This window comes from Rhinoderma darwinii, chromosome 5, assembly GCF_050947455.1.
Source record: "Rhinoderma darwinii isolate aRhiDar2 chromosome 5, aRhiDar2.hap1, whole genome shotgun sequence".
Taxonomy (NCBI): Eukaryota; Metazoa; Chordata; class Amphibia; order Anura; family Rhinodermatidae; genus Rhinoderma; species Rhinoderma darwinii.
The window spans coordinates 236,814,235-236,840,908 of NC_134691.1; the positions used below are offsets into that span (position 1 = coordinate 236,814,235).

The 26,674-nt window shown below is 42.5% G+C and overlaps 1 protein-coding gene across 4 annotated transcripts in view; it reads right to left on the reverse strand.

Moving 5' to 3' along the window:
* Positions 1-26,674, reverse strand: part of TERT (telomerase reverse transcriptase) — a 101,300-nt gene that overhangs the window by 20,627 nt on the left and 53,999 nt on the right. For 2 of the 4 annotated variants that reach the window (XM_075826999.1, XM_075827000.1), the window contains exons 8-14: positions 26,182-26,267; positions 25,568-25,681; positions 23,918-23,989; positions 16,370-16,555; positions 6,393-6,519; positions 6,234-6,295; positions 3,669-3,793 (exon numbers count right to left, since the gene is read on the reverse strand). In XM_075826999.1, coding sequence (XP_075683114.1) covers positions 3,669-3,793; positions 6,234-6,295; positions 6,393-6,519; positions 16,370-16,555; positions 23,918-23,989; positions 25,568-25,681; positions 26,182-26,267 — 772 coding nt within the window. Of the gene's footprint in view, positions 1-3,668; positions 3,794-6,233; positions 6,296-6,392; positions 6,520-16,369; positions 16,556-21,407; positions 21,515-23,917; positions 23,990-25,567; positions 25,682-26,181; positions 26,268-26,674 lie in introns of those variants that run through there. The other 2 variants (XM_075827001.1, XM_075827002.1) reach the window with 2 other exon arrangements.

The following is a 26,674-nucleotide window of genomic DNA, read 5'->3' on the forward strand; positions in this document are numbered from 1 at the left end:
AGATCGATGTCGATTGACAGTCATTTTGTATGTCTTCCATTTTCTTACTATTGCACCAACAGTTGTCTCCTTCTCACCCAGCGTCTTACTTATGGTTTTGTAGCCCATTCCAGCCTTGTGCAGGTCTATGATCTTGTCCCTGACATCCTTAGAAAGCTCTTTGGTCTTGCCCATGTTGTAGAGGTTAGAATCAGACTGATTAATTGAGTCTGTGGACAGGAGTCTTTTATACAGGTGACCATTTAAGACAGCTGTCTTTAATGCAGGCACCAAGTTGATTTGGAGCGTGTAACTGGTCTGGAGGAGGCTGAACTCTTAATGGTTGGTAGGGGATCAAATACTTATTTCTCTGTGCACAATGCAAATAAATATATATAATTTTGACTATGTGATTTTCTGTTTTTAATATAATCTATCTCTCACTGGTAAAATTAACCTAGCCTAAAAATTCTAGACTGTTCATGTCTTTGACAGTGGGCAAACTTACAAAATCAGCAAGGGATCAAATACTTATTTCCTTCACTGTATATGTGTACTTTTTTTGTTTTCACTTTGACAAAATAAAATACTTTTTTGCTGTGCACTGTTTTTTAATTCATTTTATTTCACATTAATTTTTTTTGGTACCACTAGGGGATTTCACTATGCGATATTTTGATCACTTATTAATGCTTTGGTATTGCCCGTCTGGGTAAACCGGACAGGCAATCTATTAGGCGGTGCCTCTGGCCTTTACTAGGGCCCCGGCGGCCATGGCACCCCATCGCAGGCTCTCAATTGCATTTGTGGACCATAGATGGGTGACAGAGGGAGACCCCTCCCTCTATAAAGCACTTAGATTGAACATGGCATCTAAAAGTTAACGGCTACTCTTGGCGTAAATTTCAATCGCAACTCTTAGAGCAGATACCGCACTGTCATCAGACAGTCGAGAGCACCTGTTCGTCCCACCACGAAACACCCATGCCGGGCTTTTTCAGATGCGCCATGAAAAGGCGTATACATCGGATTAAGACCCCTTAGTGACCGCAGTGTAAAGGCGTATTGCCGGTCACTAAGGCGTTAAAGGCAACCTGTGACTTTATGCTGCCCTCTGCAATACGCCTGACTCTTTCCTAACAGCACGATGAGAGCCCTTCAACAGTCTAAATGTAAGTTTATAAAAATCATGAAATTATCGATCATAGAACTGTATGTCATATCGACCTATCTCACTACTTACTGTAAATTATAAAGGTGCTAACTAAAATATTAGCGAATCGCCTTAAGGTAATCCTTAATAAACCTGGATCAATCAGTTTTCACGCCTGGCTAGAGTAGAACAGATAATATAGGGAGGGTACAAATTATATCGCAACTGGTATTGGCCACGTGGATGGAGTGGGCCTTGGCTTCGCTGGAGGCAGCCAAGGCCTTTAACTACAAAGAGTGGGCGTACCCCTACTTGAAGTGTTGAAAAGGTTTTGTTTTTGTTACGAATTTCACTCAGTGGTTGTCCATTCTGCAAATCCTAGAGTGAAGAGTTTAGTTGATTTTCATTGATCTCCTAGAGGTACAGGGTTGGGCTGTATGCTGATTATCTCATCCTCTTCATGTTTAATCCGAAAGATACCCTATTAAGAGCTATACACATATTGGAGGAGTTTGGACCTCTCTCTGGCCTAAGTATCAATTGGGGAAATTGGCCCTTATGCCTCTTGGGACTATCAATAGCCGCTGATGCTGCATAACCAGCCTGTGGTAGATAGTTTCAAAGTGTCCTTTTGACCTCCCTCTAGAATACAGTTTTTTTTTTTGGATGGATGGGAATAGTCACCAATGCTATTCTATCCAGAGGCAACCAGAAAAAAAAAGTATACTTGTGGTACAACTTTTTAAAAAAAAATGGGAGCCTATGGGTGACAGATGCCATTGTATGGCATTCAACATAGGCATTCTTTTAATGCATCATGATCTTTTCATGACGTATCTGTTAAACGGATGTCATAATAGCCTATGAATGCCAGTGGCATACATCACCAGTGGCCTATTATGGAATCCGTTTAATGGATACGTCATGAAAAGGTCGTGAGAGATCATGATGTATGAGTTTAATGGATCCCATAAAAGTCTATGGTTAACGGATGCCACGGTTAGGCATCCATCACAGCCAACTTATACGCTGGGAAAAGCTCAGATGTATATTTCAAACGGAGACCATAAATGCAATGTGAAAGGGCATTTATATGCTGGATCACTTCCTGTGCTTTGATCCAAAACAGAACAATGGACACTAAGAAATATTTTTACATTTCTATGAAGACCACCTGTCTTGTATGTCCAAATTTAACAGCATTTAAAGATTGCTTCATGCATTTATTTGCCCAATCAATTTAATTAAAGGAAACGTTGATTATAAATTTCATACAGCATCTTCTGTGCCAAGCTCTTTTATATTTCTCTATTCCCAAAAATACCATATTATTAAAGCGTACCTAGCTTTTCAGGAGATTTTTAGAATAAGGGCAGGTTCACACGTAGTGTTTTCAGCCATTATTCGGTCCCTAAACGTCCCGAAATACGGCTGAAAAATCGGAAGCAGAATGCCTACAAACATCTGCCCATTGATTTCAATGGGGAATACGCCTTTCTGTTCCGACTGGGCGTTTTTTTACGCCTCGTTTTCAGAAAACGAGGCGTAAAAAGACGCCCGTGAAAAAGAAGTGCATGTCACTTCTTGGGACGTTTTTGGAGCAATTTTTCATTGACTCTATTGAAAAACAGCTCCAAAAACGGCCTTAAAAAAATGCTGTGAAAAACGCGAGTTGCTCAAAAAACATGTCTGAAAATCAGGAGCTATTTTCCCTTGAAAACAGCTCTGTATTTTCAGATGTTTTTGAGGTTGCGTGTGAACATACCCTAAGCGGTATACTTGTGTACATGGGGAATAACACTATTTATGGCTATTATATGACTTGTATTCTGCATTAATTTAGCATTTTTCCCCTCTGCAGGCTCTCTCTCTAATTCTCAGTTGTCTCAAAGCTAGTAAGCAGAGCCTAACAGCTGTCATGTCTTCTATACACTGCTCTCCTATCTTTTTCTATCACATATTATAGAAGCTGCAGAAGCTTGAAGGAGATTATACAGAAGTAATGAGAAGTGTACCTGAGAATCCAGCACTGAGGTGTAATATAAATCTCTCTCTCTGTCTCTCTCTCTCTACTCCTACTTCCTCCCCTCTCAATAAACATACGTACATGGTGTGTGTGTTGCTGATTTACTCTCTCTCTCTACGCCCTCCTTCTGCTCACCCCTCCTCTCTCTGTAGGCTCGCATAGCAGACAGTGAAGTGACACATTCCCACCTTCTGCAGTCCAACACCTCTGTTCTGTAACTAGAGATGGATTTTGCTTGTCAGAAGGGGGGTGAATAGCAGATTACAGGAAGGGTTACACCTAGTAGCAGTAACTTCATACAGAATTTGAATGGATAAAACAACTACATTTTAACAGTAAGCAAATTACGAAGCTGTTTTACATAAGGTATACTATTGGTTTAGTATAAGTTGTTTGAAAAGTTAGTTTCTTTTTAAATACAAAAATAAAGTTTTTCTTTTAGGAACCTAAACTACTGTACATGTGAAAATGCAATTTTTGCTAGATTAAGTATATAATATTAAAACATACCTTTATTTTTTTCTTTTAAAATCATGTAGGAACATGTTGCCATATCAGAAATTACAGTAAGAAAAAACGATGGATTATTCTTTATGCTCTTAGCAAATGGAAGTTGTATAACACAAGCATGAAACCTACAACAGTAAACACAATACTGAGCATTTTATTTTTTCTAAAGCAGATCGGTCAGATGAATATGTTGTCACAGGTAAAGTCAGCATATTACAGTGATAGGTTCTTACTCCCATAAGCTAAAATAGCAGAAAAACACATTATGCCATTTGGCTAATAGGAGCAATCAAAGAATACATTGAATTCATAGTTACAAGTCCGGTGTATTCATGAGTACAATCCCCCCACGTCTACCTGCTTCTCTCCGCCCTCTCACATTGATTGATGGCTGGCTGTTTATCTACGGCAGCCGATCAATCACCGCTGACAGAGGCAGGGTGAGGAAGGAGTGCTCTCATGTATACACCATCCTCAACTATGAGTCCGGTGTATTCTTTGAGTACTCTTATTAGTTAAATAACATAATTTTGTGCCGTTTTGGCTAATAGGAGCGTGAACCTGTCCCCGTAGTATGCTGACATTTATTAGAGCAGCATATTTAGCTCACAGATCCAGTTTAAGCAATTAGTGAACATATCTACACTAAATGTGGATTTCTGATTTTATTAAAATTCAAGATTTTTAGAAATAAAAATAGGGATGAATTATAAATAATTTGCAACCTGAAGATTATCATTCAAAGGAAACCATGTTTAAAAAATTCATAATATCTATATCAAAACCACAAGAAAATATATATAACATACTAGATACAAGCAACCTTCGTAATTATTATTTTTTTTGCCACAAAATACGAGAAAAAAATTACGCAGAAATGTGCCACAACCATAGCAAGTTGTTTGGTCACACTTAATGCATCGTTTCATATCAGTCATACATATTGAAGACCAAGACTACTTGTGCCATTTCAAGTCTAAATATTGCCACTTTCCTGGTGCATATACTCATATTAATGTGCTCCAGTGTGTCGTCTATGCCAAAAGAAACAGAGGAAGCAGCATGTGGAATCAGGCCTATAACTGCAGATCTGATTTTTCTGATCAATCAAATCAATATGCCATACACTAATGGTCATTCATTTCAATAAACCCTTAGCTTTGTCAATTTCTCTGTAAAAGATGAACGTGATACGTGTGTTTTACAGAGAAATTAGTCTGTCTACTGTTTGAGGAAGAAGTTATCCATCAAAGTGATATGCCAGCGTCGCTTCTAGAAATGCATGGCATATTCTGTGGGAAGTTGCTCGCCGAAGGTTTCTCTTGGTGGTGTGCAGTGTACCCTCGAGAAATACTCTGAAAACTAGTGTGTATGTGATTGACCCCGACCTGGACAACCTCGACCACAAAACAGGACGACAAATTTATCGGAGTGTGTTCCAAAACGGGACAGATTCAAAACAGCTCTTCAGACCCCTCTGATGGAAATTAGGGGAAAAAGCATGTCTATTGCGACTGTCAAACGCTGCCTTGTAACCAGTGGCTTAAAGGGATGTGTTGCAGTCTGAAAACCGTTTTTAGGCCCATTATTAAAAAGAAGAGGCTATTGTGGGCTACAAAGCACAGGAACTGGACCACTAAAGTCAAGGGAAAAAGATTATTTTTACAGAATAATCAAAGTTTGGGACCAAGAGGCGAAAGTTTGTTAGTCGTGTCACAGGTGAGTGCATGCTTCCTGCTTGCTCAAGCATGGAGAATGTTCCATTTTGGTATGGGAAAGTTTCAGAGGTGGTGCGGTTGGCGACTTACTAAGGATGGAAGGAATCATGGACCCCAAGTGCTATCACAACATTCCGGAGCACCAAGCCATCCCTTATGGCACCCGTGTTATTGGTCGTGGTTTCACACTACAGCAAGTTTATTGACCCAAAACATACCTCATGTCATTACAAAAAGTACGTTCAGTCAAAAGAATGACAACAGGTGCTAAGAACATGGTTTGGCTGCCCCGATCGCTATACAACTGAACTCCTTTGGAATCATCTCGTGTTCGAGATGTGCAAGTTACGAGCCAAGATCACTTTATGGTGTTGCTATAAGAGAAGAGGCCCCACGTTGATCTGCTGTGATCGCAGCCAAGGCTGGATACTTTGATGAGAGAAAAATTTAAAGAAATCAAGGCTCAGTTCATTTGTAAACAAAGTTCATGTGTACAAAACAGGTTTATTCGCCTAAATACGGTAAATTTATTTCCATCACAAACTAGCTTCTTTTGTTCATGTCCCCAAAAAAATAATCTATGATTTCGGTGGAGTATTGAAATTAATGAGCCGTGGTGTAGATATTTGTAGTGGAAAAGACATATTACATTTAGAAAGTTTCTTCTTGATCACCAATTAGAAACCAGCCAGACTACATTGATTAAATTTATATAGATTATTTTATTTTATTATTGTCAGTAACCCAGTATATTTTTATTTTCAAAAACAGCTCCTGGGGACAAAAAAAAAACCATACGTAATATATAGAATATAGTGTGTTATTACAGTCAAAATCTAGTACATACCTGTACGCTTGAAGTAATAAAATCTTGTAAGCATTAATGTGCACAGTTTGCAGACTGTTTATCTAAAAATATTAAAGAAATTGTTGTCATCTTCTCACGTAAGTTAACGGAAATATAATTTAAAAAAAATCACTATCAATTTAAAGAAACAAGACTTACCTGAAGGTCAAGGAAGAGGCTGTGGCATTTAAGTCGGAGGACATTTAACAGTTTATGTCTTAAATTCTCACCAGCTTTAGAACTATGGCAAAATGACAGACTTGAACGAATTGATGTGCACGAAAAGCTGTGGACATAAATTATGCAAACTTATTTTGGAACAAGTTATATGCATTTAGGTTGATTATCACAGACATGTATGTTTATGTATATAACTCTACATGAGGATATCATGTAAATTTAGATTTTTAAAATCGTCTTTTGGTCACATCACCTTCCAAAAAAAGGAAAAAAAAAGTGATCAAAAAGTCACATGTACCCCAAGATGGTGCCAATTAAAACGACAGCCCGTCTTGCAAAAAACAAGCCCATACTCAGCGTTATTGAAGCAAAATGAAAAAACGTTATGGCTCTTAAGTAACGTTATTGTGCAAAACACTGTAAGACAAAAAAAAACTACATAAATATGGCATTACCGCAATCGTATGGACTGGCAGAATACATTTGTTATTTTGGTTTTTAGCGCATGTTGAACGCCGTAAAAAAAAAGCAAAAAAAAAAAAGAAAATAATGACAGAATTGCTATTTTTTGGTCACATTGCGCCTCAAAAAATGGAATAAAAAGTGATCATAAAGTCTCAGGTACCCCAAAATGGGACCAATGAAAACTACAGATTGTCCTGCAATAAAATAAGCCCTCACACAGCTCCGTCAACTAAAAAATATTATGGCTCTGAGAATATGGCGACACAAAAGTTGCAGAGTGTGTTCCAAAAGGGGGATTAGATTGGGCACCATTAATTTACCCCATTATAACACCACCTTATTATGCCCTGATGTACTCTGCCCAGCTTACATATGCCCCCACATTATAAACTGAAATACCAGTAAAACCCTCAACAATACTACCACCAAGCAAAATCTGCGCTCCAAAAGCCAAAATGTTGCTCCCTCCCTTCTGAGCCCTATTGTGCCAAACAGCAGTTTATGTCTACATATATGTCATTACGATGCCCGGAAGAACTTGCTTAACAGTTTATGAGGTATTTGTCTCCAGTGGCACAAACTGGGAACAACATATTGTGCACTAAAATGGTATATCAGCGGAAAATTGCAATTTTCATCCGGTGCGCATACATTTTTGGTAAAAAACACATGTGGAGAAAAAAATAAAAAATGCTCAAGCCGTCTTGATAAATGCCTTGAGGGGTGTAGTTTCCAAAATGGGGTCACTTCTTGGGAGTTTGTTTTAGTATTTGACCACAGAGCCTCTGCAATTGTCGGCCAAAGCTGCGTAAATAGCAAAATGACCTCAAATACTCATGGTGCTTTGTCACTCCTGAACCCTGTCATTTGTCCAGGCAAAAGGATTAGTGCCACATGTAGGGTGTATCTAAAGCCAGGAAACACGGCATAATATTTAGAGTTGTCCTTTCATAGTGGCACAAGCTGGGCACTGAAGTTATATATCTATGGAAAATTTTTCGCTTCGCACCATCCGCTGTGCAGTTACATAGTTTGTACGGTTGAAAAAAGACACATGTCCATCAAGTTCAACCAAGGGACGGGAAAGGGGAAGTAAACATTTTCTACACATAGGAGCTAATATTTTTTTTGTTCTAGGAAATTATCTAAGCCTTTTTTAAAGCCATCTACTGTCCCTGCTGTGACCAGCTCCTGCGGTAGACTATTCCATAGATTCACAGTTCTCACAGTAAAGGGGGCTTGTCGCCTCTGTAGGTTGAACCTTTTTTTCTCCAGACGGAGCGAGTGTCCCCTTGTTTTTTGAGGGGGTTTTACATGGAACAGGATTTCACCATATTTTTTGTATGTGCCATTCATATATTTATATAAGTTAATCATGTCCCCCCTTAGTCGTCTTTTTTCAAGGCTAAATAGGTTTAGTTCTTTTAATCTTTCCTCATAACTTAGATTCTCCATGCCTCTTATTAGCTTCGTTGCTCTTCTTTGTATTTTTTTCCAACTCCAGGGCATCCTTCCTATGAACTGGAGCCCAGAACTGAACTGCATATTCTAGATGAGGCCTCACTAATGCTTTGTAAAGTGGTAATATTATATCCCTGTCCCGCCTCTTTTAATACACGACAATATCCTGCTGGCCTTTGAAGCAGCTGATTGACATTGCATGTTATTCAGTTTATGATTTACAAGTACACCCAGATCCTTCTCAACAAGTGACTCCCCCAGTGTAGCTCCCCCTAGGACCTATGATGCATGCAAGTTGTTGGTACCCAGGTGCATAACTTTACATTTAGGGCGGAATTACACGAACGTGTGCGTTTTGCGCACGCAAAAAACGTGGCGTTTTGCGTGCGCAAAAGGCACTTGATAGATCCGTGTCATGTTCATATGGTGCGCGGCTGCGTGCTTTTCACGCAGCCGCCATCATTAGGACACTCCGTTTGGATGTTTGTAAACAGAAAAGCACGTGGTGCTTTTCTGTTTACATTAATTCTTTTTCTGCTGTTGCGCGAATAACGCGCGTCCCACGGAAGTGCTTCCGTGAGGCGCGCGTGAAAATCACGCACCCATTGACTTCAATGGGTGCGTGATGCGCAAAAAACGCTGAAATATAGGACCTGTCGTGAGTTTTACGCAGCGGACCCACGCTGCGCAAAAATCACGGACAGTCTGCACTGCCCCATAAACTTGCATAGGTCCGTGCGACCCGCGTCAAAATCACGTGGGTTGCACGGACGTATGTCACGTTCGTGTAAATCCGCCCTAATCTACATTAAACCTCATTTGCCAAGTGGACGCCCAAACACTCAGTTTGTTTAGATCCGCTTGCAATTCACAAACATCTTCAATAGTCTGAACTATATTACATAGCTTGGTGTCATCTGCAAAAATAGAAATAGTGCTATTAATCCCATCCTCTATATCATTAATAAATAAGTTGAATAATAGTGGACCCAGCATGAAACCCTGGGGTACACCACTTATTACCGGGGACCATTCAGAGTAGGAATCATTGACCACAACTCTCTGGATACGGTCCTTGAGCCAATTCCCAATCCAATTACAAACTATACTTTCTAAACCTATAGTCCTTAATTTACCCATTAGACGTCTGTGGTGTCAAAATGCTCACTAAACCCCTTAAAAAAATGCCCTGAGTGGTGTCGTTTCCAAAATGGGGTCACTTCTGGGGGGTTTGTTTTACTATTTGACCTTGGAGCCCTGCAATTGTGGGCCAATGCTGTGAAAATCACGAAAATAGGGCTCAAATGCGCATGGTGCTCTTTCACTTCTGAGCCCTGTCATATGTCCAGGCAAATGATAAATGTCTTGAGGTATGTAGTTTCCAAAATGGGGTCATTTCTCGGGAGTTTCCACTGGTACCTCATGCGGTTTACAAATGGCGGTCACAATAAGGATCTTTCCGCGGAAGTATATCTCTAACTTTGTTCCCTATACTGAGTAACCCTGGGTAACACTTTGCTTGGAATGTGGTCTTTTTCAGCAATGGATCTCGGCAGACAGATTTCTTGCAAGATTGGAAATGGGTGTTGTGTTTTATGTACTTATTTCTACATTATAGAGATGTGTAAAAGCAAAGCCATGGCCATGGGAAAATGCCCCAGATGCATCGTCCTGCCTTACAACCTGCCAGCTGCATTGTCCTGCTCAACAACTTGGGAGGAGCAAAGGAGATCCTTCGATCCGATGTCTCCTACCCTCCCCAGGGGGGGGGGGGGGGGCATTAATAGTGGACACATCATATAATGCACTTCCACACCACGGGATGTTCCTACGACCTGATCCCCCCTGAATGCATGACTTTGGCAGTGATGTCATACAGGAGAGCACCCACTGGGCTTAAATAGTCCTCAGACTTTGACATTACCCCCACATGAGGAGAATTTCACATCAGCCCTCACCTAAGCAGTAGCTGCTCACCACCTACCAAAACCACTGCATCACTAAGGGTCAACGCACACAATGCTTATTAGGTCTGGTTTTGCCGCACCTATTTGTGTGCGGCAAAACCGTAGCATAATACAGTACCAGCATAGACAATGAGATTGCAAGAAATCTCATGTGCACACTGCAGTATTATCCCGCACGTAAATTGACCTGCGGTGCATAAAATCTGCAGCATGTCAATTTATTTTGCGTTTCCGCTTGCGAATTCTGGCTAGTGGAGAGGAAAATCGCATCAAAACATGCAGCATGAAAACGCCACGTTTTTGCATAAAAACGTAAAAATCGCACCGAAAAATGCAACGTCATGTGCAGATTTTTCCTGCTAATTTTTTGTGGCTTTGCAGCGTATTTTCTGCAGCAAAATATGCAACGAGTGCATGTAGCCTTAGGCCTTATGCACATGACCGTAGCTGTACGCACGGCCCGTGACTGCGGCACGGACGGCCGCAGAGTGTCATCCGCAATTCACGGACTGTGGACACATTGATTTTAATGAGTCTGGACTGTAGAATGACTTGTCCTATTTTTTTGCGGTCCGGGCTCCCGGCCGACGCACGGACCATTTTTGTGGATGAAATGCGGACGCAAAAACACGTTACTGTGCATGAGTCCTTCGAGCTACAGGCCACAGCATTACGGAATGCCTGGACAAGCTGTCTATGTATCATATAACCCCTGCCAGCTCTTTCAAACTGATTTTAACCCGATCCTACCATAACCCTGCACTACAGCAACTCTTTATTAACCTTTTTACTTCCAGACAGCTACAACCCCCCCCATTGCCCTTTTATCACTCTTTCCTTCCAGACCCTTATTGTATTAACCTCTTAGTTACAGGGACAGTTAGGGGGAGGGTCACCGAAGTAAGCGTGAGTGTATTGTATTCTATGTGTGTATTTAGGTACGCAGGTGGGCAGGGCCGCCATCAGGGGGGTATTAGGGGTAGTGGTGTGAGGGGCCCGGCCAAACCTAATTGAAAGGGGGGCCCGGCAACTGCCTCGACATTCTTTTGGTAGGAAAAAACGGGCCCCTGCAATGGGGCCCGTTTTTTTCACCAAAAGAATGTCGTGAGCTGCTGCTGCGGGCCCCCTCCCCTCGTCATGGGGGGCCGTCAAACCGTCCGCCCGCGCGCGCGCACCCGATCGCGCGCACAAGGAAACTCCCGCGCGTGCGCACTCGAGAGCGCGCATCCACGAACGCCCGCACTGGAGACCGCCCGCGCGCGCACCTGCGATCGACCGCGCGCGCACCCGCGAACGAAGCGCGCGCACTTGCGAACGAAGCGCGCGCAGCCGCGGACACACATGGACAAAACTTACCTGGAGCCTGGCTGGAGGTGAAGGACTGGACGTCTGGACCGAAGACCTCCCCTGGAAGACATCGCCGGAAGAGGACTGGAGTGGGAGCAGCTCTTCTGACACAGTGAGTAAATTATCTCAAAGTGCTGTTTATGTATGGCCCTGTTCACACAGTATTTTGCAGGCAAATAAAAATCTGCCTCAAAATTCCTTAAAGAATTTTGAGGCAGATTTTGACCTGCCCACACTATCTTGCCGCGTTTTTTTGCTGCGTTTTTTGCTCGCGGCGATTGAGGACAGCAGACAAAAAACGCAGCGAAAAATGCATTTTCTGCCTCCCATTGATTTAGATGGGAGGTCAGAGGCGGAACCGCGGCAAGAAAGGACGTGCTGCTTTTTCTTTTTTCCGCAACTGGCTCCCATTGATTTCAGATTAAATCAATGGGAGGCGGTTTTGGAAGTTTTTTGGTGCTGATTCTGACGCAGTGTCCGAGTCAATATCAAAGCCCAAAAACTCTGTGAACTGGGCCTTATTGTCAGGGCTTATTCAGACGAACGTGTAATACGTCCGTGCAACGTGTGTGATTTTCACGCGCCTCGCACGGACCTATGTTACTCTATGGGGTCGTGCAGACTGTCAGTGATTTTCACGCAGCGTGTGTCCGTGTGTCCGCTGCGTAAAACTCACGACATGTCCTATATTGGTGCATTGTTCGCGCATCACGCACCCATTGAAGTCAATGGGTGCGTGAAAATCACACCCAGCACTTCCGCAGCCGTATAAACTATGAATGAAAACAGAAAAGCACCACATGCTACAAACATCCAAACAGAGTGTCATAATGATGGCGGCTGCGCGAAAATCACACAGCCGCGCATCATACGCTGCTGACACACGGAGCTGTTATGGAGCTTTTGCATGCGCAAAACGCCACGTTTTTTGCACGTGCAAAAAGCACACGCTCATGGAAATCCGGCCTTAGGGTAGGAACACACTAGGCATGAACACTGCGGATTTTATGCAACACATTTTATTGTGGAAAATCTGCAGTGTATCACAGTCGCAGCAGAGTGGATGAGGTTTGAACAAATCTCATTCACGCGCTGCAAAAATAATGGACCTGCAGTGTGGCTTTTTAAGCCGCAGCGTGTCAATGTATTCTGTGGAATCGCTGCTCCTCTGTTGCGGAAATGCTGCGGTTCTGCCGCAAAAATCACACAAGAGAAGAAAAAAAAGGTACTTTTTTAAATTGATAAAGTTTAGACTTGCCCCGGCCGTAGTCCTGGTGACGCGATCCTCTATTCTTAGCGCAGCCCGGCCTCCTGTCATGACGTTTCATCCCATGTGACTGCTGCAGCGGTCACATAGTCTACAGCGTCATCCCAGGAGGCGGGGCTACGTTCAGAAGAGAGAGATGCGTCACCTAAACTACGGCCGGGGCAAGTCTAAACTTTTTTTTCCCTGCAGGATTCACGCAGCGGACATGCCTCACGAAACCTGAGCCACTATTTGGTGCGGTTTTGCTGGCAGAATTCCCTGCGGCTACCGGGGCGGATAAGCTGTGTAGTTTTACTCAGCATATCCGGCTAGTGTGTCCCTTATGATGTCACTCCTGGAGCTGCTGCCGCTCTCTAAATAGGCAATTGGTCCAGTAGAATTTGGAATTATTTTTTTTTGTGAACCAGCTTAAAAAAATACAAAACTTTTGTGTTAGGGCCTGTTCACATCACCGTTCGCTTCCGTTCCGGGGTTCCGTCTGAGGTTTCCGTCGGGTGAACCCCGCAACGGAGAGTGAAAGTGATAGCACAGCTTCCGTTTCCATCACCATTAGCGCAGTCGACTGCGCTATTAATGCCGTCCGAAAACCAGCCGGAATGGTGACGAACCACCGCTCCGGGGTTCCGTCTGAGGTTTCTGTCGGGTGAACCCCGCAACGGAAAGTGAAAGTGACAGCACAGCTTCCGTTTCAGTCACCATTGATCTCAATGGTGACGGAAACATCGCTAATGGTTTCCTTTCGTCACCATTCCGGCTGGTTTTCGGACGGAATCAATAGCGCAGTCGACTGCGCTAATGGTGATGGAAACGGAAGCTGTGCTATCACTTTCACTTTCCGTTGCGGGGTTCACCCGACAGAAACCTCAGAAGGAACCCCGGAGCGGAAGCGAACAGTGATGTGAACAGGCCTTAACACAAAAGTTTTGTATTTTTTTAAGCTGGTTCACAAAAAAAATAATTCCAAATTCTACTGGACCAACTGCCTATTTAGAGACAGGCAGCAGCTCCAAGAGCGACATCATAAGGGACACACTAGGCGGATATGCTGAGTAAAACTACACAGCTTATCCGCCCCGGTAGCCGCAGGGAATTCCGCCAGCAAAACCGCACCAAATAGTGGCGCAGGTTTCGTGAGGCGTGTCCGCTGCGGGAATCCTGCAGGGAAAAAAAAGTTTAGACTTACCCCGGCCGTAGTTTAGGTGACGCATCTCTCTCTTCTGAACGTAGCCCCGCCTCCTGGGATGACGCTGTAGACCATGTGACCGCTGCAGCAGTCACATGGGATGAAACGTCATGACAGGAGGCGGGGCTGCGCTAAGAATAGAGGATCGCGTCACCAGGACTACGGCCGGGGCAAGTCTAAACTTTTTTATAAATTTAAAAAAGTGCCTTTTTTTTTTTTTCTCATTTGTGATTTTTGCTGCAGAACCGCAGCATTTCTGCAACAGAGGAGTGGCGATTCCACAGAATACATTGACATGCGACTTAAAAAGCCAAAAAGCCACACTGCAGGTCCATTTTTTTTGCAGCGTGCGGATGAGATTTGTTCTAATCTCATCCCCCTGCTGCGACTGTAATACGCTGCGGATTTTCCACAATAAAATGTGTTGCATAAAATCCGCAGTGTTCATGCCTAGTGTGTTCCTACCCTAAGGCCGGATTTACACAAGCGTGTGCTTTTTGCGCGCGCAAAAACGTGGCGTTTTGCGCTTGCAAAAGGTCCATAACAGCTCCGTGTGTCAGCAGCGTATGATGCGCGGTTGCGTGAGTTTCGCGCAGCCGCCATCATTATGACACTCTGTTTGTATGTTTGTAGCACGTGGTGCTTTTCTGTTTTCATTCATAGTTTATACGGCTGCGGGAGTGCTGGCCGTGATTTTCACGCACCCATTGACTTCAATGGGTGCGTGATGCGCGAACAATGCACAAATATCGGACATGTCGTGAGTTTTACGCAGCGGACTCGCGCTGCGTGAAAATCACTGACAGTCTGCACGGCCCCATAGAGTAACATAGGTCCGTGCGAGGCGCGTGAAAATCACGCACGTTGCACGGATGTATTACACGTTCGTCTGAATAAGCCCTAACAATAAGGCCCAGTTCACAGAGTTTTTGGGCCTTGCTATTGACTCGGACACTGCGTCAGAATCAGCACCAAACAACTTCCAAAACCGCCTCCCATTGATTTAATCTGAAATCAATGGGAGCCAGTCGCGGAAAAAAGAAAAAGCAGCACGTCCTTTCTTGCCGCGGTTCCGCCTCTGACCTGCCATCGAAATCAATGGGAGGCAGAAAATGCATTTTTCGCTGCGTTTTCTGTCTGCTGTCCTCAATCGCCGCAGGCAAAAAACGCGTCAAGATAGTGTGGGCAGGTCAAAATCTGCCTCAAAATTCGGTGCGCGGTTCCAGGCGGTCGCCGGTGTGCATGCACGGGAGTTTGCGGGTGCGCGTGATCGGTCGCACGGGCGGCGGTGTTTGACGGCCCCCATGCTACCCAGGGCCGCCATCAGGGGGGGTATTAGGGGTACTGATGTGAGAGGCCCGGCCAAACCTAATTGAAAGGGGGGCCCGCAGCTCATGACATTCTTTTGGTGAAAAAAACGGGCCCCATTGCAGGGGCCTGTTTTTTTTCTACCAAAGGCAAGTCGCGGCAGTTTGCCGGGCCCCCCTTTCAATTAGGTTTGGCCGGGCCTCTCACATCAGTACCCCTAATACCCCCCCTGATGGCGGCCCTGGGTACCATGATATAGTACTGGACGGAGTACCGTTAACAGGCGGTGCCACGGTAGGGGGGCCCAGAAAATGTAGCTGTAGGGGGCCCTGAAATTCCTGATGGCGGCCCTGCAGGTGGGTACTAGAATAGGATTGGAATATCTTGTTGTTTCATTGAACCACGTATAGTGTTAGTATACTCATTACATATTGATAGTTATTATATGTATTGAAGTATACTGATACTGTATGGCGAGATATATATATATATATATAAATACAAATATTTTGTGTACAATGTTTTTTTATAGTTAGTGCGATTATGGTTGGTAATAAACCTAGTTTTATTTACTATACACTTGTGTCGTGAATCACTGCGCACACACACTTAGCTAAAAAAGAACAGTACATTATATCGTACGACAAATGGTACTATTAAACTACAACTCCTCCCGCTAAAAAACAAGCCCTCATATGGGGGATATTGACGGAAAAATAAAAAAGTTATGGCTTTTGAAAGGATGGGAGGAAAAAAATAAAAATTACCGCAGCACACGTGCGCGCACAAACACTATGACCAAATGTACGATAAAAGCCTCATATTTTTTAAATAATAAAAAAAGTGTTTAGGTTTAGTGTACTTTTAACTGAATTTTCCTGTTCTTAGCTGCATACTATTTGCTTAATACTTTAAATGAGGATCATGCTTTTTTTATACTAAGTACATTTAATTTTACCTGGAGTAATCACAGGAAACGTCCAAAGTGTGTGTGTCAAACAAAAGACCACACCAACGGAACAAAGAGTGGGCTGGTAACTGCTCTACTGTTGAGCACTCATGAATGTCTTCAATAGGAAAATTCACAACGGTCTTGTCGAGGCTTATTGAACAGCCATATTCAGGAATTCCTTCTGCGAGAGTTCTTAAGAAAGTATGAAAGCAGAACATAAGAATATTTATTTTTACTAACCATATGAAACCACAACAATTTTTTAAAGTATTTATTTGATAATAGTGGACACACATTTTTCTTTAATAATGAAAACGGGTCACTATCATTTAATCTTTTTAATAATAAAACTCTGCATTGGTAGATCTATAAAGTTCCTATTATAGTATTACATTCCCCCAGTATGCAAATCCTGCGTGGAACTTTGCCATGTACAATCCGTATACCTAACTCATGTGCTGTGTATATGAATTTCTTCCTGTTCTGCTCAGCATGCGCGGTTCCGTGGTCCTCCTTGACCCCTTCGGGACTGAGCCTGTTTTGGCCTTGTGGACGCAGCCAATTTTTTCAAATCTGACGTGTCACTTTATGTGGTAACAACTTGGGAATGCTTTTACTTATCCAAGCGATTCTGAGATTGTTTTCTAGTGACATATTGTACTTTATGTTAGTGGAAAAATGTGATCAATAAATTCAGTATTTGTTTGTGAAAATCACCAAAATTTAGAGAAAAATTAGCATTTTCTAAATTTAAATGTATCTGCTTGTAAGATAGATACTAATACCACACACAACAGTTACTAATTAACATTTTCCATATGTCTACTTTAGATTGGCATCGTTTTTTGAACATCCTTTTATTTTTCTAGGATGTTACAAGGCTTAGAACTTTAGCAATAATTTCTCACATTTTCAAAAAAATTTCCAAAACCTATTTTTATAGGTACCAGTTCAGTTCTGAAGTGGCTTTGAGGGGCCTATATATTAGAAACTCCCATAAGTCACCCACTTTTAAAAACTGCACCCCTCAAAGTATTCAATACAGCATTTAGAAAGTTTCTTAACCCTTTAGGTTAAATTACATTATATTTTTATAGCTCAGGCCGTTACGGAAGCGGCGATACCAATTATGCATAGTATATTTATTTTTTTCTAATAATAAAGGACTTTATAAGTGAAAAAGGGCGATTTTTAAAAATTTTATTATTTTGCCATTTTACTTTTTTAACATTTCATGTATTGCAGTTGCAGGGTATTAAACCTGTCAGTTACATACTGACAGGAGGCATATTAGGTCCTGCAGGTCCTAATCTCCTTCCATGGATGGCAGACCGGAAGCCTTTGTTAGGCTTCCGGTTGCCATAGCGATCGTCCCCCCCACGCAACAATCGGCCCCCGCAATCTGGTTGCAATCATGACGGGCTGACACATGCCCACGTGACTGAGAGAGGTCTCCCCCTACAGTGGTGTCAGCTTGTCATCATGACATGTGACCGCTAGCTCCAGCGGTGCCGGCCCATCATTATTCCCTATAGAATCAATGAAAAACGGCTCCAAAAACAGCTCAAGTAACAACATGCACTTCTTATTACGGGGCGTCTTTTTCCGCACCGTTTTTTCAAAACGGGCGCGTAAAAAAACGCCCCGTCGGAACAGAACGCTGTATTTACCATTGAAATCAATGATTTTTTTGGGAAATAAGCATTGTGAACATAACCTTAGGGGGCTAGTGCTCTGATGTCCCTGCAGAAGTAAGCCAGCCACCTTTCTCACCAAGCTCTGGGGTGAGCGGCGATCGAAGGCAAGAGGAGGAACAACGTGTATGACGGGACTTGTAGTTTATTGCACGTGCAGAAGTCCGCCCGTGGTTACAGTGGGGATCGGTAAGTAACACATATTATATTGTATGCTGGGAAAGTAGTTGCGCATTCACATAAATGCATGAAGACTTGTTCGTGGGTTTGTTTTTCTTACTGTCTGGATAGCCCCTTTATGAAAACAGGCCCCAGTATGCTTTTTGCTTCGACTTTTTTCCCCTAATTCTTTTCTTAGCCAGAAATAAGACATGAACTTATATCAATAAACTACCCAGTTTATATTCAACACAGACAATAAGGGAACTTCCCTTTTTTCAGTACTTTAATTTAGAGGGGTTAACTTAGTAATATTGTCCCTTAAAAATCCAATAGTAAAAAAACAACAAAAAAAAACACCGAAGTGGGAACGATGACAGGTAGGTAATCACTTCTCTTTTTGGGGCACTGTGTGTGTGTGTATATGGTACTATTTGTTGGGAAGGAGGGAGCACCATCTGTGTGGCACTATTTATTTTTTTTAAGTGGGAGGGCGCCATCTATGTGGCACTATTAATTTTTTTTTGAGGAACCATTTATATGGCAGAATTATTTTGGCAGTCAGTTTTGGATATGTGAACTATGTGAACTAAACTTTCAGAGGTATAAGGACGAGTTCACATAACGTTTTGCTATCCTTGTTGCCATCAGTATGTTTGTTTGTTTTAACAGGCAGACAAACGGAGATGTCTCATACTTCTGTCCTGTTGAACAATAGGATAATGACTGAACGGTTTGTTTTTTGACAATACAAGCCTATGACAACATGATAGGCCTCCTGTTGCACCATCCTGTTTGACATCAGTTTTGTTTTTTCAATAAACTTGCAATCAACTAAACCCCTTTTTTTTTTAAAAAATCAGTTTATCGAAACCCGAACAGTTTTTTTTTTAAAACGCTTAACCCCTTAGTGACCAGCCCATTTTAGGCCCTAATGACAAAGCTATTTTATTCGTTTTTCTATAGTCGCATTCAAAGAGCTATAACTTTTTTATTTTTTCGTCTACATAGCTGTATGAGGACTTGTTTTTTGCGGGATTAGTTGTACTTTTTAATAGCACCATTTTAGGGTACATATAATTTTATTATTAACTTTTATTAACTTTTTTTGGGGGGGATTATAAAAAAAAACTGAAATTCCACCATTGTTCTATGCGTTTTTAAATTGACGCCGTTCACTGTGCGGTGTAAATAACATGTTACCTTTATTCTATGGGTCGGTACGATTACGGCGATACCACATATGTAGAGGTTTTTTATGTTTTACGACTTTTGCACAATAAAAACACTGTTGAACTAAAATTATTTGTTTTTGCATCGTCGCTTTCCAAGAGCCGTAATTTTTTATTTTTCCATCAATGTAGTAATTTTTTGGGGTTGTTTTCTGCGGGACGAGATGTGGTTTTGATTGGTACTTTTGTGGTGCATGGGACCTATTGATTCATTTTTATTATGACTTTTTTGGGGGGTAATGGAAAAAAATTGCAATTTCGCCATTGTTTTTTGCGTTTTTTTTTTACGGTGTTCACCTTGCGGTTTAAATTACATATTAACTTTGTTAATTGAGTCATTACGGTCGCGGCGATACCATATATGTGTACTTTTATTTTTTTTTTACACTTTTACTAAATAAAACCACTTTTTATGGAAAAAAATGGATTTATATATATATATATATATATATATATATATAAAAATATGTTTTAAAGGTGTACATAGCATTTATACTGTAACTAAACTTTTATCATGTCATAGTGACATGTCAGAAGTTTTCATCGGTGGAGGACCGAGCACTGAGACCCCAACCGATCGCTAAAATGAAGCAGCAGAAGTCCTAGGGTGAGCGTTGTGCCGCTTCATTTATGATCGACTTTCAGCCGAGTGAGCGGTGTACGGACTCATAGATTTTCTATTGAGCCTGTACACTGCTCCAGGGAAAGCCAAACAGAATTGAAGCGGCACACCGCTCACCCGAGCACTTCTGCTGCTTTGTTTTAGCGACTAGCGTGTGTGTGGGGGGGGGGGGGGTCTCAGTGTTCGGATCCCACTGATCAAAACTTCTGACAGGTCAAAAGTTTTTAAATAAGTTGTTACACTTTAAAGAGAACCTTTCACCTGCCCATAGATGCGCATTTGAGTGCAGCATGTAATGGTCAGTGCTGCACAAACTCTGGGGCACTTTTCATTAATTTTCCTACCCTCTTTCCTTATTTAGATATCGGTGCCGTAATATTTGGCGCCCGATATTTAAATAACCCCCTGAACTGTCAATGGGGCGGTAATTGGCAAGGTGGCGTGTAACTTCGCTGTGACACTGTCCAATCAGCTATGGACAGTGTCAACAGCAAGAGTTGGAGACAGGAGAGCGTGTGCGCGCGCACACGCTCTCACTCTTCAGCTCTCGGCAGGCAAGTACAAGTACTCGCGAGAGATCAGTCTTGTCATCCTTGTCTGCCGAGAGCTAAAGAGTGAGAGCGTGCGTGCGTGCACAGCTCCGATGCCATGGAACAGAAGAAGAATTCACACTCTTCTTCTCCTCCTCCTCTTCTGTTCCGTAGTGGTGGCTGAGCTACGCACTGTCCTCTCTCCAGTTCTTGCTGTGGCACTGTCCGTAGCTGATTGGACAGTGTCACAGCGATGTTACACGCACCCTTGCCAATTACCTCCCCATTGACAGTTCAGGGGTTATTTAAATATCGGGCGCCAAATATTACAGCACCAATATCGAAATAACGAAGAAGGATATTAAATTTTTTTAAAGTGCCCCAGAGTTTGTGCAGCCCTGCCTATTACATGCTGCACACGTATGGGCAGGTGAAAGTTTCTCTTTAAGGCCCCATGCACACAACCGTATTTCTTCCCTCCCGTAAATACTGGCTCAAATACGGGTCCTTTGTCACCCGTATTCCACCGGTATTTACGGACCCGTTTTCCCTGCTATAATGCACTGCACTAATCGGCAGCCCCTTCTCTCTATCCAGCCCTGATCGCCAGCCTCTTCTCTCTATCCAGCTCTGATCGCCAGCCTCTTCGCTCTATCCAACTCTGATCGGCAGCATCTTCTCTCTATCCAGCTCTGATCAGCAGCCTCTTCTCTCTATCAGTGCTGGATAGAGAGAAGGGGCAGCCCTTTCAGGCAGAGTTTCGGCAGCGGAATGCAGCGATAAAAAGAGAAATAAGTTCATACGTACCCCGGCCGTGGTCTTGGTGACGCGTCCCTCTTTTGACATCCAGTCCGACCTCTCTGGATGACCATGCAGCGGTCACATGCGATGAAATGTTATCCCAGGAGGCTGGACTGGAGGAACAGGGAGTTCTGGGTAAGTATGAACTTTTTTTGATGCGGGTTTTTACTCGCTGTCCAGCGGTAGTCACTGTCCGGGCTGCTGAAAGAGTTACTGCTGATCAGTGCAGCCCCTTCTCTATATCCTGCACTAATCGTTTAACTCTTTCAGCACCCTGGACAGTGACTGTCCCCTCACGTCGCCTAGCAACGCTCCCGTAATTATGGGTACACACACTAAAGTAACTATTTATTCATATGTTTGTACTTCTGTGGGGGAAGCCATCTTTATTTTTTATTTTTCATACTACTAATTTTTGTTTTGCAGGGTTCCGCTGGACCATTTGGACTACGTTGTAGATTCGTTGGACTATTTAGCTGATTCAAGCTTTTTTTAAAATAAAATGATTAAAGTAGATTGTGTGGAAGAGTTATTTCAATAAAATTAATTTTTTATGTCTGTTTTTAAATTCTTCATTACCGCCTTAGTAATGGCAGCTATCTGATTGAGAGCGTCCATTACTAAGAAGGGGCTTAGTGTTAGCCAGTAAAAAGGCTAGCACTAACCCCCTATTATTACCCCGGTACCCTCCGCCACCAGGAGTACCGGGAAGAGGCGGGTACGATCCAGTACCCAACCATCTGAAGTGAAGGGTACTGGGGTGGTCGCAGGCTAGTATTATCAGGCTAGGAAGGGCCAAAAACCGTTGCCCTTCCCACCCTGGTAATGCTAGGCTGCTGCTGCTGCTTTATTGTATGTGGCTGGTTATGAAAAAAGGAGGGGATCTCACGCAATTGTTTTTCAATTATTTATTTTTAAAAAATGAGGTGGGTTCCCCCTATTTTTCATAACTAGCCAGATACAATAAAGCAGCATCAGCCTAGCATTACCAGGATGGGAAGGGCCACGGTTTTTGGCCCTTCCCAGCCTGATAATACAAGCCTGCAGCCGCCCCGCTGCCTTACCGTCGTTTCAGATGGTCAGGTACTGGATCGTACTGGCGGCAGTGGGAACCGGGGCAATAATAGGGGTTAGTGATATCCTTGTTACTGGCTAATGCTAAGCCCCAGCCTTAGTAATTGAACGCGGTCAATCGGACAGCAGTCATTACTGAGGCCATAATAAAGTATTAAAAAAAACAGACATTAGAAAAAAAAAATTATTGAAATCAAAACTCCCCCATGCAACGCTCTTTCACCATTTATTTTTCTTTTTTTTAAAAAGTAGATCATCGAAGTAGTCCAATGAATCAACGACGTAGTCCAAACAGTGCAGCGGAATTAAAAAAAAACTTACATTTGCCACAATAAAAACTAGAGGTCAAGGAAAAATAATTCCCCTTCATGTAACTCTGCTACCTATCAACTGAAAAGTCATCCGCCAGAGGGAAAAATGTTTCCCCATGGCGGAGTACAATAAAGTCTAATTCCCAGGTGAGGCTTTCTTGTACTCCGCCATCAAGAAACGTTTTTCCTCCTGACGGATGATTTTTCGGTTGACAGGTAGCAGAGTTCTTCCGTAGCGGTGTTAGGGGCACACACTCGCCAATTGCCCAAAATGGGCCGCTACTCTTCGGCCAGGGATGTGTGTTTGCCCCCCAGACTAAAATTTGCCAGCCAACCCCTGGCAACTGGCTCCCTACTCCGCCGTTTGCTCTTGTAGGCCACAGCCTAGTTTAGGCCTGAGGCCTACAAGAGATCGGGAGCATGCGGATGACGTCAACTGCCCAGCACGATGACGTCACTGCATCATGCCGTCCACGCCAGGAGTAACACAGTAAGTAGAATTCTTTAAATCTTTTCCATACCTCAAACAGCACTTTATCCATTTTTTTAAAATAGGAAAACATTTGTTGTTCATTTGCTATATTGCGTGTTTGTTGTGTAAATCTAGTAATGAGAAAACGCTTATAGATTGGGGTGGTGGGCGTCTTTTTATAGTTCCCCCTCAGGCAGAAGAGGGGCTAGGTTCACCCCTGCTAATACAACAGGGGCTAGTTGTCAGTTGGAGTTCTACCAGGAGGATATGTTTGAGGGAGCTTACTGCCTCTGGACAGACAGATGACAGTGAAGGGAAACCCACCTATGGGAAAGCAATGGAAAGGATGGGAAAAAAATAAAAAAAACCCCACCACAACCTTATCCCATGGTGCTGTGCCCCATGATATTAACGAGAAATATTTATTAAGGGTTTCCATTAAACATATGGTATATGTAGAATAGAGTAATTGTTATATGTAACAGAATGGAATAAGAATAATTTACTGTGGTGCGCTTAGAACACGCAAGTACACCTTTGTTGGCAAAGGTAGGGAGCCTGTTAGAAAATTTGAATCGCACCCAATAAATCGCATGTCTTCTTAATAAATTTTTACTTGCCTACAACTTACATCTCTTTGGCTCTTCTCTATAACCTACCTTAAAAATCGTTTTGCTTGTTCTAAGTGAGGCGTTACCAGCAAGAAATCATCAATAAGTCTCATGAAAACTCTGCAATAAGCAAAAAGCTTACATTAAATAGGTTTAAAAGTATATCAATGGGCAAGTTTTACATTTCTAAAAGCAAAAAGTGCTCCCAAGTTTGTAGGTGCTCTGCTGATGATGCACTCAACTTGTATAGTAGCCGATTTTTTATTACTTTTATTGAAGTCCCAACAGCTTCACTGTCAACAGGCTACAGACTATGTTAACATATTCTAATATGTCAAAACGGCATTCTGGTGTTGGCTGGATAGATATAATGGCAATAAAGCAAAATGTGTATTCTTCATGGCTACTCTGTTAAAGGCCCATGCACACGAACGTGCTTTTGCGGCAGCAATTCCCCCGAAAATCCACGGGAGAATTGCGGCCCCATTCATTTCTATGGGGCCATGCACACGACCGTAGTTTTTACGGTCCGTGCATGGCCCGGGAGCCCGCACCGCAGAAAGAACGGACCTGTTTTATTACGGCTGTCTTCTGCCATGTGAATGTCCCGCGATTTGCGGGCGGCTCGCGGCTGACAGTCCGCAGCTGGCCGACCCGAAAATCACGGCCGTGCACATGGCTACGGTCGTGTGCATGAGGCCTTAAAGTTTCATTGTTTCTTCTTGGAGTAGAAGTTAACAACAATATATTAAGCGCTATGTAAACCTTTGAAAGGTCAATCAGTGTGTTTTGTGTAACTTTATAATTCGTTTTTAAAAATTATTTTTACTTGAGATACAGCTGCTCTGAATGCGTCAGTCCGCGGGACTGACAGGTTCAGTATCAGCGGGTCCTGCGTGTCTCTGAACTTAGATGTTATGAACTTGCGTCAGAGACACGCAGAACGCGCTGACACTGAGCCTGTCAGTCCCGTGGAGCTGACGGGTACAGGATTCAGCTTAAGATACAGCTGCTCTGTATACAGAATACAGAGCAGCTGTGTTTCAAAAAGTAAAGATAATTTTTAATAAAAACAAATTTTACAGTTACACAAAACACACACAAAAAAAATCCCTTTCACAAGGTGCACATAGCCTTTAAGGTATTGCCGATATTACAATTACCTAAAATTTTAGGACGGTAGAAATGACCCACAAAAAATAGTACATGTACTATTGTTTCATTTTACGGACCGGGCTCCTATACTTTATAATGGTCGGGCACGGCTGAGTGCATGGGGCCTTACACAGGTTAGTAATGCATAGTGTTATAATCAATAGCAACATCACACTGAACGCATATAAAACACAATTTGACATAATTCTATCTAAACAAGAAGATATGTAATGCAAAGTATTTTATAAAGCTACACATCTTGTACTGCTCCCTTGTCTTCTAGCCCAGAGCAGCATTCACCATTCTGCTAGTTTCTATAGTAACCAGTTCATAGGCTTGTTAGCAGACACATTCCAACTTGACATGACACGGCTACATGTTATTGGATAGCAGCCTAACAAACAGTTTGCAAAATTCATCTGATCAGCAGTTGGCAGTCACTGCTCTTGAAATGTTTTCCAACTGTACCACCAATACATCCTACTACATGGGGCTGCTACTTTTTAATCTGGTACGAAATGTTAAGTGTAACACATTACCTACCCATTCTCTTGTATACCACAGAATAATTTATTTTCCATATCACCATAGCATAAACTACAAAGTAATGCTGACAACGTGGATCCCTGAGGTATTCCACAACATTGCATATAATATCTGAAAAAAAAAAACAAAACGACATAAAAAAAATATGTACATTTTTTTTTAATGAGAATTACAATTTGAATTGTTATTTCATACTTAAGAAAAAGGATGATGATTTCTATGCTATATCCATTACAAAAAAAACAAATCAAACACAGGACCCTGTTTGCAGTTTATAAATGCTACCTATGCGCAGTACACAAAGTGTTTGTTTTCCCAAAAAGTTCACAGAATCCTGTATGGAAACGAAAGCTTATTGTCTCAAGAACAAGTCTATCTGCGCACTCATTTTCCTCATTTAGTAAAACGGACATATGCCAAAAGCAACACACAGGATATTATGAAGCAATAAAGTAAGTAAGAACTCCTTCATGCCCTATGTGACAATACCTTTCACATTGCTTCTACATGTGTCTTTGGCCTAAAAGCTATGCTACAACGCTGTTTTAGCATATTGCCATATATTATAGGGAACATTCCAACGAAAACTTTAAAATCAGATGAACACTTACCGATCCTGAATTCTCAAAATATGGTTAAAGATTATTTGTTGGAGAAAGGCTAGCAGTTTGCTTGAGTTTTCATTCAAAGAAAGGCTCTACAAATATAAAAGCAGGTAAATGTGTTATCAATAAGCAGAGAGTAACATATAGTTCTGCTTATTCAGATATCACCTATTATTTATCACCCTGAATGCTTCTTCATCCGTAAAGGGGTTTTCCACTTTCTGATAACTGATGACCAATCTACCGAATAGGTCATCAGTATGTAATCGGTGCGTATCCGACGACCGGACCTCGCACCTATCCGCCACTCCGGCTGCCTCCGGGCACCGGATGTTTGGAACGGTATGCAGTAGTTGGAGCTGAAAGCAGATGGCTCTGACCACTGCATAGCGGCCGTTCGGCAGAACTGCAGCTCTGCTGCGATTATTTGACCGCAGCCAAAGGCAATATCGTTCGGTGCCCGGAGGCAGCTAGAGTGGCAGAGCGGTGCGGGGTCCAG